This window comes from Lipotes vexillifer, unplaced genomic scaffold (assembly GCF_000442215.2).
Source record: "Lipotes vexillifer unplaced genomic scaffold, Lipotes_vexillifer_v1.1 scaffold440, whole genome shotgun sequence".
NCBI lineage: Eukaryota > Metazoa > Chordata > Mammalia > Artiodactyla > Lipotidae > Lipotes > Lipotes vexillifer.
The window spans coordinates 746,353-761,173 of NW_006778543.1; the positions used below are offsets into that span (position 1 = coordinate 746,353).

The 14,821-nt window shown below is 37.3% G+C and overlaps 1 protein-coding gene across 1 annotated transcript in view; it reads right to left on the bottom strand.

The window, feature by feature from the left end:
- The window catches only part of MTBP (MDM2 binding protein), a 79,930-nt gene that overhangs the window by 63,981 nt on the left and 1,128 nt on the right, over positions 1 to 14,821 (bottom strand). Inside the window, exons 2-6 of the mRNA XM_007451662.1 lie at positions 14,631 to 14,711; positions 4,331 to 4,404; positions 4,084 to 4,235; positions 2,388 to 2,446; positions 274 to 418 (exon numbers count right to left, since the gene is read on the bottom strand). Of these exons, the coding sequence (XP_007451724.1) occupies positions 274 to 418; positions 2,388 to 2,446; positions 4,084 to 4,235; positions 4,331 to 4,404; positions 14,631 to 14,711 (511 nt within the window). The remainder of the gene's footprint in view (positions 1 to 273; positions 419 to 2,387; positions 2,447 to 4,083; positions 4,236 to 4,330; positions 4,405 to 14,630; positions 14,712 to 14,821) is intronic.

The following is a 14,821-nucleotide window of genomic DNA, read 5'->3' on the forward strand; positions in this document are numbered from 1 at the left end:
AATGTGTTTGGAGAATTAATGCTCAATAATAGTTGTAAGAAAGCATCAATAACAGTTACTAAAAACTTAAAACTTCTCACAAATATGAAGTATGAAATAAGAAAAATGTAGGTTCTTCTCAACAGATAAATCTCTAATCACAGTATGACATAAAACTATCTTGTCACATTTTAAAAAATCTTCAAAGGCTGGGTCTATTAAAAACAGGGTAGCAAGTTAATTGTAAAAAGCGGACAACACAGATAGTAGTCAAATATGAACAAAGAAGCTTACGTTTCACAATGATTTCCTGCTATGGTAATTTTTGCTGAATACCATTCCTTCAAATGTTTTAATGCTCCTACAGTAGGCAAACAGTCTCTCAATTTAGGCGGATCTTTGTCAGAAGGCAACAGTATTATATCTATCATTGCTCTACCTAGAAAAAGAGATAAAGGCATTTTTGTAATTTTTAAAAAACATTTTTATTTTATATTGGAGCATAGTTGATTAACTATAATTTTTTAAAGATGTTAGATCTGGGGGCTTCCCTGGTGGCGCGGTGGTTGGGAGTCCGCCTGCCGATGCAGGGGACGCGGGTTCGAGCCCAGGTCTGGGAAGATCCCACATGCCATGGAGCAGCTAGGCCCGTATGCCACAACTACTGAGCCTGCATTCTAGAGCCTGTGAGCCACAACTACTGAAGCCCACGCGCCTAGAGCCCGTGCTCCGCAACGAGAGAGGCCACCGCAGTGAGAAGTCCGCACACCACAACCAAGAGTAGCCCCCGCTAGCCGCAACTAGAGAAAGCCCGTGCACAGCAATGAAGACCCAGGGCAGCCAAAAAAATACATACATAAAATAAATAAGTTCAAAAAATAAATTAATTAATTAAAAAAAAAGATGTTAGATCTGAAATGTCTCAAAACAGTACCTCGAACAACTGAATTTTATGTTTATTTAGAAGATGAAGAAGGATTTTAACTTTAATTTCTGAAATTCCTCAAAACAATATACATCTTCAGGAGTTCAAAATTTTTAAATGTTCACATTTGATTTAAAGCCATGTTACCTTGAAATAGCTAGCATATGCCAGAAAAACAATGAACTATATCATAATTACTCGCCAATTATGTGCCAGTGGTTAATTATACATTGCTCTTGAGATCATCAATGCTATTGTTGTACTGAACAGAGGGGAAAAAAACCTGTACAGTTCATTATGTTCTTCTATACTTAATTTTGTTATACAAAAGGGAATGAATTAGTGTAAAACTGTAATGTTCAAATAAATTATTTCTCTTTTTAAAGAACAATAAAACACTCAGGAAACTCAATTATACTGACAACATCATTGGTTCCTGAGAAAGAAGGTTAATTTCATGAAACTTTAAATTTTATAAAATGATAAATTTTACTGAAGGACCAGAAAAGTCAAAATGAAACAGAAACCAAATAAAAGTTTGATAATGAAAGTATTCCAATTTGCCAAAATAGCAACTGTACATTCCAAATTTTGAACTTCATATAAAAATCTGACATGTTTATTTATCAATGTATTCAGTTATCTTCCATATAGGATCTTTTATACTAAAATATAATCTTGAATATAAGGATTAGACTGTGAGCTATAAAGTCCTTTATGATAATCACATATGCTTTACTCATCACTGTATACTCAGCTCCCGGTACAACGCCTGACATATAACAGACACAACAACTATCTGCCTAATAAATGACATCAAATAATGAAAATATTCAGAAAAGTATTCAAAAGTATTCGTGGATGCCAAAGCGTACCAAGCTTTAGATGAATCAGCTACTTGATTCACACAAAGAAAGATTAATTTAAGACAATATACAGTTTTAAGAATAGTATGATGCAGTATTTCATAAAATATGCTTTCTATTATAGGAAAAAAAATGGATTGTGTAAAAAAAATGCTGAGTCAAGGGCTTCTTTTACTGCATGACTTTCTATTTGATAATATGTATAGTGACTTCACACCATAAAAGTATGTTATCCAAATGATCTAGGTTAAAGAACTTCTTTTTCTAGGAGTTGCTCATGGGAGTAGAGTTCTATAGAACATTGTGGAAAACAATGGTATATACAGTGCAAAGCTGCTTCTTCAGTAGTAACTGAAGAAGGAAACAGATGAGCAATTTCTTAAGTTCTAATTTTTGTCTAAGCAAATGAAAACAATTAAGAAAATTGTGATGTCTCAACAAGGTACTTTATTAAAGTAGTAGAGTATGTTTTTTAACAACTTCATATAGAAAATTATTTTTCATTTTTCATTTCAAAGTTAGAAGTGAGAACACGAGCATAAAGAATGAATTTATCACTCATTCACAGAAAGTGTAAGATAAGGTACAAATTATTGAAAGTAGTCATAAAATATTACCAGGAGCAGGAAGTTTGTCTGATAACTGATGCAAATTTTCTGCAGATTCTTCATACAGGCTAAAATAAAACAGTAGGTTAGGAAAAATATATATATACACACATTACATATAATCATAATAGGTAATATTAGTTAAATGGATCTATGTGCCAGACACTATTAAATACTTAGCATTCAGCATTATCTCATTTGATCCTCATGACAATCCCATGAGGCACTACTATAATACTATTTTTATCCTCACTTTAAATAATTCACCTAAAGTCCACATAAGCTGTAGGTGTGGAAGCTAGGATTCAAACCCTGAGTCCAAGTTCTTAGCCACACCCCCAAAACAAACAAACAACATTAACAGAAAAGGGGAAAAAAGCCCTCCCTAAATTATATCTAGTATATTAAATATAAATCATAACTAATAGACCATTTTTCTGAACCTTAAAAGTAAGGTATTACTAAGTATTTAATAGAGAAGGCTACGGCTTTTCTCTGAATGGCACGTAACAGCCCTGACAGGAAAATATGATATTCTCCTCCAATTCTTTAAAATCTATTCATTTTACCCATATGATGAACTCAAGATAGTTTATTATATAACATAAAGGTATTTAAATCTTTTATTATAAACTCACCATTGTCTAAAAAACTTAAGGCGCCTACGGTAAAGTATAGTTTTCAAGCTCCCTCTTGTGGAAATAATTATTAGGTCACTTACTAGAAATAATCACTTTTATACTTGCCATCTTCTAATAGTGGTGAGAAAACGTATGGAATGGTAAGAGCCCTAAGGCTAGAAGGCATCTTAGAAATCATCTAAAAGGATCTCAGCACTTTACAGATGAGAAAATAAAGCACCAGAGAAGTTAAGTGACTGGCCCAAGATTATATAATCAGAGACCACTTCTATATTATATAATTAGAGACCACCTCTGTTACAATGTCCTTTCTATGGCTCTACAATGTCTCCCCTCATTAATCAGTATAAACAAATATGATTTGAAAACAGGAAAACACAGTTTGAAAATCTGCAGCAATTTATAGAAGTATAATATTTGAATATTAAAATAAACAAAGGAGTTTTTGTAATGAAGTATGACAGAAGACTGAAATGACAAGAATGAATTATGGTTCAGAGATGGTACATTTCATGAGGAAAAAAAAATTATCAAAACACATCACCTGGATCATCTTATATACTGTACCACAATTCAAAAAACCTAAAAGTGAATTCAATCATCTACATACACCTCAGAAACTATGGATTTTAAAGATGCCTGAAATGCTGAAGATACATATAAATTGAAGAAATCATATATTTCAGTCTCAAACAGCAAAATGAAAATGATACTGTGGTTTGAATGCCAGTTATTAACCTTAAATAAAGTTTCTATTCAAGTTCTTGAAATATAACACCAGACAGAAGTTTGCTTCAAGAAAGTGACATATCACTTTTTATGATTCCTGCAATTATGCAAGCTTAAGAAGCTAAACATTTTCAGGTACCAGTTTGTGCATTTTAAAGAATTTTATTCAAATAAAAGGCCCAAATTGCCTGTCTTCCAAAACAAAGAGTTAAAAATTTGAATTATGTAAAACTCCCTCACTATAGCTGCTAACATATCAAATCTTCACTCTCACGGCTAAAATACTATATAATGTCAAATATTTTAAAGACATGATAAAAAGTACATAAGCATACTCAGCCAAGGATAATGATTCCCTGCTATTACTATCTTCTTCCTCAAAACACTCAACAGCACTCAAACATTCTTCGATATTTCTTTGAAGAACATCTTCAATTTCATCTTTTTCCACACCAAAATGTATCTCTTCCCAGTCAGAACTACAAAACTAATATACCAAAAGATTGCATTAAATAATGGGGTCATGGAATTATTTATATTAACAAAGACATTCACTAGTGACTATTTTGTTATTTATATTACCTGATAAAATCCACATATTGCCTGCACTGCAAAGAACCACTTCCTGGAACCTGGTATACCGCCTACCAAACAGCCTTGAAAACAAAATCATACTCATTAGAAGAAAGGTATACCACAAATAAACAGATGTTATAGCATATATACTTAGAGAGTTATGTAATTTATATATATATATATATATATATATATATATATATATATAAAATATGGATCTTTAAAAATCTCTGCTAAAAATTCAAACAGGAGAATCTGCCTAAAGAGCAAAATTATTCACTCACTATGAATACCCTGCTTTAGGTCATCACAATTCAAAATCTACAACATTATATTAATCATCATGTCAAACACTAAAATCTACTATAAAGATGTTGAAAAATACACCCACTCGATTACTCTTGAGTAATACAAAACCGTGCAAGTCATTTTAAGGAAAATGGTTCCCTCCTCAAAGACCATGAAGGTTTGGTCCAGTCTTGCCAAAGAGAGAGGAGTTAAAGAGTAACTTCAGCCTAGAGATAAAGGAGATGCTCTTCTTGGAGGCTGGAATATTACATGAAGATACAAAATTAAGGGTCACCCCACGGTGCGAATCAAAAGAGCAATGAAGGATTTAGAGCTACAGAAATTGTACTCAAAGGAGGGAGAAGGAGAAATGTGATAACTGAGCCGAACTCATGGAAGCTAAGAATGATGCTAAGTGCCTATTACCAGTTACTGCCAAAATCTCAGAAGACTTTACCTCCTACTTCCTTAAGAAAATAGAAGCCAGGCTTCCCTGTTGGTGCAGTGGTTAAGAATACGCCTGTCAATGCAGGGGACACGGGTTCAAGCCCTGGTCTGGGAAGATCCCACATGCCGCAGAGCAACTAAGCCCATGCACCACAACTACTGAGCCTGCACTCTAGAGCCCACGAGCCACAGCTACTGAGCACACGTGCCATAACCACTGAAGCCCGCGAACTCTAGGGCCCCTGTGCTGCAACTACTGAGCCCACGTGCTGCAACTACCGAAGCCTACGGGCCTAGAGCCCGTGCTCTGCAACAAGAGAAGCCACTGCAGCTGGACCTACCCAAGAGGCAAGAGACCTTTTCTTGCCTCTGTGTTTCCTGGTGCGCGAGGAGAGGGGTTTTAAGAGCGCTGCCTAAAGGAGCTCCAGAGACGGGCGCGAGCTGCGGCTAAAAGCTCGGAAACCAGAGACGGGCGGGAGACGCTAAGGCTGCTGCTGCCGCCACCAAGGGGCCTGTGTGCGAGCACAGGTCACTGCCCCCACCCCTCTTCCGGGGAGCCTGTGCAGCCCGCCACTGCCAGGTTCCCGGGACCCAGGGACAATTTCTCAGGGAGAACACACGGCGGGCCTCAGGCTGCTGCAACGTCACGCCGACTTCTGCCGCCGCAGGCCCGCCCCGCACTCCGTGCCCCTCCCTGCCCCCGGCCTGAGAGCGCCAGAGCCCCCGAGTCAGCGGCTCCTTTAACCCCGTCCTGTCTGAGCAAAAAACAGACGCCCTCCAGCGACCTACACGCAGAGGCAGGGCCAAGTCGAAAGCTGAGCCCCTGTGAGCTGTGAGAACAAAGAAGAAAAAGGGAAATCTCTCCCAGCAGCCTCAGAAACAGCGGATTAAAGCTACACAATCAATTTGATGTACCCTGCCTCTGTGGAATACATGAATAGACAGCGAATCATCCCAAATTGAGGAGGCGGACTTCTAGAGCAAGATCTATGATTTTTTCCCCTTTTCCTCTTTTTGTGAATGTGTATGTGTATGCTTCTGTGTGAGATCTTGTCTGTATAGGTTTGCTTCCACCATTTGTCCCAGCGTTCTATCCGACCATTTTTTTTTAAAATTTTTTTCTTAATAATTAATTTTAATTTAAAGAACTCTATTATACTTTACCTTCTTTCTATCTTTCCTTCCTTCCTTCCCTTTTTGAGACAACGAATCGTCCCAAATTGAGGAGGTGGACTTGGAGAGCAAGTTTTATGATTTTTTCCACTTTACCTCTTTTTGTGAGGGTATATGTGTATGCTTCTATGTAAGATTTTGTCTCTATAACTTTGCTTCCACCATTTGTCCTAAGGTTCTATCCTTCCCTTTTTTTTTTCCTCTAAATAATTATTTTTTTAATTCAATAACTTTATTATACTTTATTTTATTTTACTGTATCTTCTTTCTTTCTGTATTTTTTCCTTCCTTCCCTCATTCCTTCCTTCCTTCCCTCCTCCCTCCCTCCCTCCTTTCTTTCCTTCTTGCCTTCTTCCTTTCTTTTCTTCTTTCTTTCTTTCTTCCTTCCCTCCTTCCTTCCTTCCCTCCTCTCTTTCTTTCTTTCTTTCTTTCTTTCCTATTTCCTCCTACTTATACTAATTCTCTCTACTTTCTCTCCCTTTTATTCTGAGCCGAGTGGATGAAAGGCTCTTGCTGCTCCAGCCAGGAGTCAGGACTCTGCCTCTGAGGTGGGAGAGCCAACTTCAGAACACTCGTCAAGAAGAGACCTCCCAGCCCCACATAATATCAAACGGCGAAAATCTCCCAGAGATCTCCATCTCAACACCAGCACCCAGCTTCGCTCAACGACCAGCAAGCTACAGTGCTGGACAACCTATGCCAACCATATAGCAAAACAGGAACACAACCCCACCCACTAGCAGAGAGGCTGCCTAAAATCATAATAAGTCCACAGACACCCCAAAACACACCACCAGACGTGGACCTGCCCACTAGAGAGACAAGATCTAGGCTCATTCATACACCACAACACAGGCACTAGTCCCCAGAAGAGACCTCCCAGCCCCACATAATATCAAACGGCGAAAATCTCCCAGAGATCTCCATCTCAACACCAGCACCCAGCTTCGCTCAACGACCAGCAAGCTACAGTGCTGGACAACCTATGCCAACCATATAGCAAAACAGGAACACAACCCCACCCACTAGCAGAGAGGCTGCCTAAAATCATAATAAGTCCACAGACACCCCAAAACACACCACCAGACGTGGACCTGCCCACTAGAGAGACAAGATCTAGCCTCATACACCACAACACAGCCACTAGTCCCCTCCACCAGGAAGCCTACACAACGCACTGAACCAACCTTAGCCACTGGAGACAGACATCAAAAACAACGGGAGCTACGAACTTGCAGCCTGCAAAAAGGTGAACCCAATCACAGTAAGATAAGCAAAATGAGAAGACAGAAAAACACACAGCAGATGAAGGAGCAGGATAAAAACCCACCAGACCTAACAAATGAAGAGGAAATAGGCAGTCTACCTGAAAAAGAGTTCAGAATAATGATAGTAAAGATGATCCAAAATCTTGGAAATAGAATGGACAAAATGCAAGAAGCAGTTAACAAGGACCTAGAAGAAATAAAGATGAAACAGACAATGATGAACAACACAATAAATGAAATGAAAAATACTCTAGATGGGATCAATAGCAGAATAAATGAGGCAGAAGAACGGATAAGTGACCTGGAAGATAAAATAGTGGAAATAACTACTGCAGAGCAGAATAAAGAAAAAAGAATGAAAAGAACTGAGGACAGTCTCAGAGACCTCTGGGACAACATTAAACGCACCAACATTCGAATTATAGGGGTTCCAGAAGAAGAAGAGAAAAAGAAAGGGACTGAGAAAATATTTGAAGAGATTATAGTTGAAAACTTCCCTAATATGGGAAAGGAAATCGTTAATCAAGTCCAGGAAGCACAGAGAGTCCCATACAGGATAAATTCAAGGAGAAATACGCCAAGACACATATTAATCAAACTGTCAAAAACTAAATACAAAGAAAGCATATTAAAAGCAGCAAGGGAAAAACAACAAATAACACACAAGGGAATCCCCATAAGGTTAACAGCTGATCTCTCAGCAGAAACTCTACAAGCCAGAAGGGAGTGGCAGGACATACTGAAAGTGATGAAGGAGAAAAACCTGCAACCAAGATTACTCTACCCAGCAAGGATCTCATTCAGATTTGATGGAGAAATTAAAACCTTTACAGACAAGCAAAAGCTGAGAGAGTTCAGCACCACCAAACCAGCTTTACAACAAATGCTAAAGGAACTTCTCTAGACAAAAACACAAGAGAAGGAAAAGTCCTATAATAACGAACCCAAAACAATTTAGAAAATGGGAATAGGAACATACATATCGATAATTACCTTAAATGTAAATGGACTAAATGCTCCCACCAAAAGACACAGATTGGCTGAATGGATACAAAAACAAGACCCATATATATGCTGTCTACAAGAGACCCACTTCAGACCTAGAGACACATACAGACTGAAAGTAAGGGGATGGAAAAAGATATTCCATGCAAATGGAAACCAAAAGAAAGCTGGAGTAGCAATTCTCATATCAGACAAAATAGACTTTAAAATAAGGACTATCAGAAGAGACAAAGAAGGACACTACATAATGATTAAGGGATCGATCCAAGAAGAAGATATAACAATTGTAAATATTTATGCACCCAACATAGGAGCACCTCAATACATAAGGCAAAAACTAGCAGCCATAAAAGGGGAAATCGACAGTAACACATTCATAGTAGGGGACTTCAACACCCCACTTTCACCAATGGACAGATCATCCAAAATGAAAATAAATAAGGAAACACAAGCTTTAAATGATACATTAAACAGGATGGACTTAATTGATATTTATAGGACACTCCATCCAAAAACAACAGAATACACATTTTTCTCAAGTGCTCATGGAACATTCTCCAGGATAGATCATATCTTGGGTCACAAATCAAGCCTTGGTAAATTTAAGAAAATTGAAATTATATCAAGTATCTTTTCCGACCACAACGCCATGAGATTAGATATCAATTATAGGAAAAGAGCAGTAAAAAATACAAACACATGGAGGCTAAACAATACACTACTTAGTAACGAAGTGATCACTGAAGAAATCAAAGAGGAAATTAAAAAATACCTAGAAACAAATGACAATGGAGATACAACGACCCAAAACCTATGGGATGCAGCAAAAGCAGTTCTAAGAGGGAAGTTTATAGCAATACAAGCCCACCTTAAGAAGCAGGAAACATCTCGAATAAACAACCTAACCTTGCACCTCAAGCAATTAGAGAAAGAAGAACAAAAAAACCCCAGAGTTAGCAGAAGGAAAGAAATCATAAAAATCAGATCAGAAATAAATGAAAAAGAAATGAAGGAAACAATAGCAAAGATCAATAAAACTAAAAGCTGGTTCTTTGAGAAGATTAACAAAATTGATAAACCATTAGCCAGACTCATCAAGAAAATAAGGGAGAAGACTCAAATCAATAGAATCAGAAATGAAAAAGGAGAAGTAACAACTGACACTGCAGAAATACAAAAAATCATGAGGGATTACTACAAGCAACTCTATGCCAATAAAATGGACAATCTGGAAGAAATGGACAAATTCTTAGAAATGCACAAACTGCCAAGACTGAATCAGGAAGAAATAGAAAATATGAACAGACCAATCACAAACACTGAAATTGAAACTGTGATTAAAAATCTTCCAACAAACAAAAGCCCAGGACCAGATGGCTTCACAGGCGAATTCTATCAAACATTTAGAGAAGAGCTAACACCTATTCTTCTCAAACTCTTCCAAAATATAGCAGAGGGAGGAACACTCCCAAACTCATTCTACGAGGCCACCATCACCTTGATACCAAAACCAGACAAGGATGTCACAAAGAAAGAAAACTACAGGCCAATATCACTGATGAACATAGATGCAAAAATCCTCAACAAAATACTAGCAAACAGAATCCAACAGCACATTAAAAGGATCATACACCATGATCAAGTGGGGTTTATTCCAGGAATGCAAGGATTCTTCAATATACGCAAATCTATCAATGTGATTAACCATATTAACAAATTGAAGGAGAAAAACCATATGATCATCTCAATAGATGCAGAGAAAGCTTTTGACAAAATTCAACACCCATTTATGATAAAAACCCTGCAGAAAGTAGGTGTAGAGGGAACTTTCCTCAATATAATAAAGGCCGTATATGACAAGCCCACAGCCAACATCATCCTCAATGGCGAAAAACTGAAAGCATTTCCACTAAGGTCAGGAACAAGACAAGGTTGCCCACTCTCACCACTCTTATTCAACATAGTTTTGGAAGTTTTAGCCACAGCAATCAGAGAAGAAAAGGAAATAAAAGGAATCCAAATCGGAAAAGAAGAAGTAAAGCTGTCACTGTTTGCAGATGACATGATACTATACATAGAGAATCCTAAAGATGCTACCAGAAAACTACTAGAGCTAATCAATGAATTTGGTAAAGTAGCAGGATACAAAATTAATGCACAGAAATCTCTGGCATTCCTATATACTAATGATGAAAAATCTGAAAGTGAAATCAAGAAAACACTCCCATTTACCATTGCAACAAAAAGAATAAAATATCTAGGAATAAACCTACCTAAGGAGACAAAAGACCTGTATGCAGAAAATTATAAGACACTGATGAAAGAAATTAAAGATGATACAAACAGATGGAGAGATATACCATGTTCTTGGATTGGAAGAATCAACATTGTGAAAATGACTCTACTTCCCAAAGCAATCTATAGATTCAATGCAATCCCTATCAAACTACCACTGGCATTTTTCACAGAACTAGAACAAAAAATTTCACAATTTGTATGGAAACACAAAAGACCCCGAATAGCCAAAGCAATCTTGAGAACAAAAAATGGAGCTGGAGGAATCAGGCTGCCTGACTTCAGACTATACTACAAAGCTACAGTAATCAAGACAGTATGGTACTGGCACAAAAACAGAAAGATAGATCAATGGAATAGGATAGAAAGCCCAGAGATAAACCCATGCACATATGGTCACCTTATCTTTGATAAAGGTGGCAGGAATATACAGTGGAGAAAGGACAGCCTCTTCAATAAGTGGTGCTGGGAAAATTGGATAGGTACATGTAAAAGTATGAGATTAGATCACTCCCTAACACCATACACAAAAATAAGCTCAAAATGGATTAAAGACCTAAATGTAAGGCCAGAAACTATCAAACTCTTAGAGGAAAACATAGGCAGAACACTCTATGACATAAATCACAGCAAGATCCTTCTTGACCCATCTCCTAGAGTAATGGAGATAAAAACAAAAATAAACAAATGGGACCTAATGAAACTTCAAAGCTTTTGCACAGCAAAGGAAACCATAAACAAGACCAAAAGACAGCCCTCAGAATGGGAGAAAATATTTGCAAATGAATCAACTGACAAAGGATTAATCTCTAAAATTTACAGGCAGCTCATGCAGCTCAATAACAAAAAAATAAACAACCCAATCCAAAAATGGGCAGAAGACCTAAATAGACATTTCTCCAAAGAAGATATACAGACTGCCAACAAACACATGAAAGAATGCTCAACATCATTAATCATTAGAGAAATGCAAATCAAAACTACAATGAGATATCATCTCACACCAGTCAGAATGGCCATCATCAAAAAATCTAGAAACAATAAATGCTGGAGAGGGTGTGGAGAAAAGGGAACACTCTTGCACTGCTGGTGGGAATGTGAATTGGTTCAGCCACTATGGAGAACAGTATGGAGGTTCCTTAAAAAACTACAAATAGAACTACCATATGACCCAGCAATCCCACTACTAGGTATATACCCTGAGGAAACCAGAATTCAGAAAGAGTCATGTACCAAAATGTTCATTGCAGCTCTATTTACAATAGCCCGGAGATGGAAACAACCTAAGTGCCCGCCGTCGGATGAATGGATAAAGAAGATGTGGCACATATATACAATGGAATATTACTCAGCCATAAAAAGAAACGAAATTGAGCTATTTGTAATGAGGTGGATAGATCTAGAGTCTGTCATACGGAGTGAAGTAAGTCAGAAAGAGAAGGACAAATACCGTATGCTAACACATATATATGGAATTTAAGAAAAAAAAATGTTATGAAGAACCTAGGGGTAAAACAGGAATAAAGACAGAGACCTACTGGAGAACAGACTTGAGGATATGGGGAGGGGGAAGGGTGAGGTGTGTTAGGGCGAGAGAGAGACATGGACATATATATACTAACAAACGTAAGGTAGATAGCCAGTGGGAAGCAGCCGCATGGCACAGGGAAACCGGCTCGGTTCTTTGTGGCTGTCTGGAGGGGGGGGATAGGGAGGGTGGGAGGGAGGGAGACAAAGAGGGAAGAGATATGGGAACATATATATATGTATAACTGACTCACTCTGTTATAAAGCAGAAACTAACACACCATTGTAAAGCAATTATACCCCAATAAAGATGTTAAAAAAAAAATAAAATAAAAAAAAGAGAAGCCACTGCAATGAGAAGCCCGCGCACGACAACAAAGAGTAGCCCCTGCTCACCTCAACTAGAGAAAGCGCATGCACAGCAACGAAGACCCAACATAGCCAAAAATAAATAAATTTATTTAAAAAATTAAAAATAAAAAAATATAGAAAACAGAAGCCATTATAACTCCCATAACATCCTGTCAGCAAACATATTGCCCTTCCTGCATTCCCATTAGGTCTTTCCTCATTCTTCCCTGTTACATGTAAGAGGCACCACCCTTCTGATCAAGGTTATCCCTCAGACTTCTGCCGGGACCCCAGGCCACTGACTTTCCTGCATCTTCAATCTCTCCTTCTCTGTCATTTCCTTCCCATTAGCATCTAAATATGCACAAATATTTTTCAAATTATTTTTTTTAATCACTTTTAAATTCACCTCCCTTTTCCAGTTACTACTATATCTCTTTCTTTACTCTTCAGGAAGATAAACTTTCTAAAAGCACTATCTACACTTGACTGTCTCTATTTCCTGTTTACCTTTTCTATTCCCCTTCTAATCCAATTTAATCTGTTCTTTTGTCTCCAACATGCCACTGAAACTGTACTTGCCAAAGTCACCAATGACTAATGTGTTTCCAAATCTAACAGTTTTTAGTCCTGTTGGTACTTGACCTCTCAACGTAAGACTAAGAAAGGAATCGAAAATGACACATTTGACTACTTTCTCCTGAAAACACTTGCTTTCTGTGGAACCTATCTTTCCCACTGCTCCTTCTCATTCCTTTAAAAACTGGTGTTCAGCTCCTTTAAATACTGGGATTCATTTCAAGATTTTTCTGCTATTCTTACTATCCAAAACAATCCCATCCTTTCTCATGGCTTCAAATGACATCTATATGTTGATGATTCTATAATCTGTTTCTCCAGCTTCACTCTCCTTTGGAGTTCCAGACACATGTATCCAACTTTTACAAAATATTTTCACTTTGCAATCTTACAGGCAACTAATCACATGTTCTTAATTGAACATGTCATAGTCCATCAAAATCTTTCTTGCAACACTAGTAGTGACTTAAATTATACCAACTTGAAAAATTAATGAGTATTACCAGCACTTGGCAAACTGGCTAAGGTAGCATATAGATATTAAAAATAATTTCCCAAACGTGACAGTTGAAGCCCAAGAGACAGGTTCTCTGATGAAAGAGAAAGGAACAGATTGTACAGTCATGAGAACTATAAAGGTATCAAAACAAGCACACTCTCCCTGACATCTCCAGAAACTTCCTTCAGCTTTTAGACCTGTTTTGATATCTCCTTTTTTCTGAGCCTCTGAAAGACACTCTCAGATAGAGGCCAAGAAAAGGAAGAAAAAAAGAGGATAACTAACAAAGATGTAAATACATGGATCTGTATAATGCCAATAGAAACCAAAGGAGAAAAGATTTTTACAAAGTAAAAAGTATTTTATTTTCAAAAAAGAGTATTTTATTTTCAAAAATGTCAAACACTTTGAAAAAGTTAAAGCAGATAAGAATGGAGAAAAGATTACTGAGTTTAACAATTATGAAGTGCTTTTAAAAGAATCAGTAAGAGGTAAGGATGGAAAAATAAAAGGTAAAGAAATGGGTATAAGATTAATGATGTATTTGTACTCACGACAAAATCACAAATCCTCCTTATAATGCCACATTACTCTATCTTATATGGAGCTGAAGATGGGCAAGAAAATCTCATAAAGGGAACAAAACTCAAGCTGAGACCCTAAAATAATTTTCATAACAACTTTATGACATCCAAGCATCAGGAAGAGAGGGATAGCATCTTTTCCGTTTTGTATTTCTTTCATTGCTTCCCTATCCCAGTGACTTGTACACAGTCAACAAGTGTTTCTTGGACTCCCATGTGACCAGATTAATTAAATTTATTTCCAATACAAATGCTGTGCCAGTGAAAAGAGGGGTTTATGTTTTACTTACCAGGGAAGGTACTATCTTCTGGATTAATTGAAGCATTAATGCTTCTTTTCAGGAGGTGATAAACATTTGCTGCTCTTAAGTCTGAAAAAGAAAAAAACAAACTCAACTGGGTTCAAGAGTTACACAATGTAGACCTATTCCAGTTTCACCATAGAGATTCTCAAGTACACTATATTGTACATAAAAGAACT